This window comes from Mauremys mutica, chromosome 13 (assembly GCF_020497125.1).
Source record: "Mauremys mutica isolate MM-2020 ecotype Southern chromosome 13, ASM2049712v1, whole genome shotgun sequence".
NCBI lineage: Eukaryota > Metazoa > Chordata > Testudines > Geoemydidae > Mauremys > Mauremys mutica.
In genome coordinates, this window is record NC_059084.1 from 33,749,226 (window position 1) to 33,752,003 (window position 2,778).

Sequence of the window (2,778 nt, forward strand, 5' to 3'; positions counted from 1 at the left end):
GAAACTACTCAGTGAATTCACTTCATATTCATGACGAGTTTTAGCCTGAACAAAACCAGACAATAATTATTGAATGACTCTAAAAAATGAGACTGAAAAAGTTAAAGCTTCATAACTGCTAAAACACAAATTGTCTCCAGCACATGGAAAAACACACAAAGTAAATAGCCTTAAATCAAACTCTACTATGTTCTCAATCTGCATTTTTCTTTCTTTGCCGGTCTATAGCTTTCTATAATTTTCTATGGAAATATTTTTTCGACAGTTTGAGTGTGCACGGTGAAATCAACATGTACTGATATTTACAGATTAAAATCTAATGCTTTCAAGCCTATTTGTACCGTGCATAACAATTGTTATATAAAGTGGGTACAATGGGTAAATTACATTTGAATGGTGTTGCATTATGGGGTACAGCATCACAGGTGTGTTATTTTACTAGGTGAAACCCTGCTCCATTAAAATCAAAGGAAGTTTTGCCATTCATTTCAGCAGGGTCAGGCTATCACTCATTTTTTTTGACCCTGGAGAAGTCTTGATTATTTAGTTAGTAACTTCATTCTTCTTTGCCACAAGTCATCACTAGCTATTCTGAAGAAATAACCGCACAACACCAAACAGAAAGATCTGTTTCCCACATTCAGTAAATCTCCTCAGTTTATTGCCATTTCATTGACAGCTAAAACAGTGACCTAACTGTCTCTAAATTCTTGCAAAAGCCATAAATTTACTGACTGCTTTTTTTAGGGCCTTTTTTACCTCTTTGTTCCTCAGGCTGTAGATGAGTGGATTGACAAGGGGCGTCAGGATGGTGTAGAAGACGGAGAACACTTTGTTCAGGTCTCGCAGTATCTTAGTTTTGGGGAGGAGATAAACAATGATCAGGGTCCCATAGAAAGTTGTAACCACAATGAGGTGAGAGGAGCAGGTGGAAAAGGCCTTTTGCCGCCCGGTGGTGGAAGGCATTCTCAGGATGGAGGTGATGATACAAATATAAGATGTTACAGTTAGTAGAGATGGGGGCAGTGAACATACACCCGACAGGACAACACCCAAAAGTTCTAACAAGCGGATGTCGCTGCAGGAGAGGTCTATCACTGGGGTGAAGTCACAAAAGAAGTGATCAATCTTGCCAGGGCCACAGAAAGGCAGTTGTGACATCAAAGATGTTGTTATGGTAGTAGGCAAAAACCCATTTATCCAAGACCCTGCGGCCAGCAGGACACAGAATCTGCCATTCATACGGGCTCCATAGTACAGTGGTTTGCATATTGCTAAATACCGATCATAAGACATTGCAGCTAAGAGATAACATTCTGTGGCTCCAAATAAACCAAACAAATAATACTGTGTAAGGCAGCCCTGCACAGAAATGGTTCTGTCCCCTGTCAGGAGACTGGCCAGCAGCCTGGGCAGGATGGTGCAGGTGTAGCAGGTCTCCAAGCAGGACAAGTTCCCCAGGAAGAAGTACATGGGGGTGTGCAGGTGCTGATCAGTTACAATAAGTGTAATGATTAGGATGTTCCCTACCATGGTCACAATGTAGATCACTGAAAAAAGAAGAAAGAGAAGAATTTGCAGCTCAGGGAGATCCCCAAATCCCAGTAGGATGAATTCTGTAGCTGTTTTATTGCGCCAGTCTGCACTGGCCATAGGTAGTGGCTCTCTCCTGAAAGAGAACATAACAATATATTTCAAGATTAATACACCATCAGCAAATAATGCCATAAGTTTCTTTTTTTAGTGTCTTCTGCTGGTCACTAGAGGAATGCAACCCAAGCTGTAAACTGACAGACAAGTCAATCTCTGTAACAGATTTTTGATCTCCACTAACAGCAGTGTAAAGACACTGTTGTTCTATATGGACACTGAATTTATGACATGAAATATCAGGCTAGGTATTCATATGGTATAGACATACAGGTTATATCAGTGTTGAGAACTGCATGGAAAGCACTGGAAGTCCTCTGCAATGCACAACAACAATCTTTTATTTTATTTTTGTGTTGGCTTAAAAAAATTGGAGCTGCATAAAGTTGCATGAATTTGTCATGTTCTAGAACAAGGGTCCTCAAACTGGGGGTCGTGGCCCCTCAAGGGGTCACAAGGGTATTATGTGAGCGATTGCGAGCTGTCAGCCTCCACCCCCAAACTCTGCTTTGCCTCCAACATTTATAATAGTGTTAATTTTTTTTTAAATATGATTTTAATTTATAAGGGGGATTGCACTCAGAGGCTTGCTGTGTGAAAGGGCTCACCAATACAAACATTTGAGAACCAGAACATTAAAATATTTGGAAAGCCCATTCAATGTATTCTCTGCAAGGGCGTTTTGTTTGATCCCACCCCATGCTGCCCTGGTCTGCGGAAGGCAAGCCATGAGCAGCAAACCGTGATTTTAAAGGACCGAGCATTTACATGGTGAACTGGAATGGCCAGAGTTACATTATCAAGAACTCAAAAACAAACCAAAGATAAAAATTCAGAGGTTTGAAAAGGAAAATTCCCCCGCCTTAGCATACAGGACAATTTAATAGCTAATTAAATGAGTGGGTTAAAAGAAAGCAGCGTGTGCATATAATAGTTGGAGATAGGATACTGCACTGGGTAGATCAATGATCTCATCTGATCTAGCCATCCCTATGGTTCCAAACTATATTCTTCAGGTTGAGATTTCCAAAAGTGCCTTGGGGAGTGGGGTGCACAGTAAAGAGGCTATGCAAAGCTCAGCCTATACTGATAACCATTGTTAACATCTATCTAGCACTACATTTCCCA

At 40.8% G+C, this 2,778-nt stretch overlaps 1 protein-coding gene across 1 annotated transcript; it reads right to left on the minus strand.

Moving 5' to 3' along the window:
• Positions 1-233: 233 nt before the first annotated feature.
• On the minus strand, positions 234-1,653 carry LOC123348326 (olfactory receptor 11A1-like). Its single transcript, XM_044985842.1, has one exon. The coding sequence runs from the start codon at positions 1,651-1,653 to the stop codon at positions 703-705; it is 951 nt and encodes a 316-aa protein (XP_044841777.1). The 3' UTR covers positions 234-702.
• Positions 1,654-2,778: the final 1,125 nt, after the last annotated feature.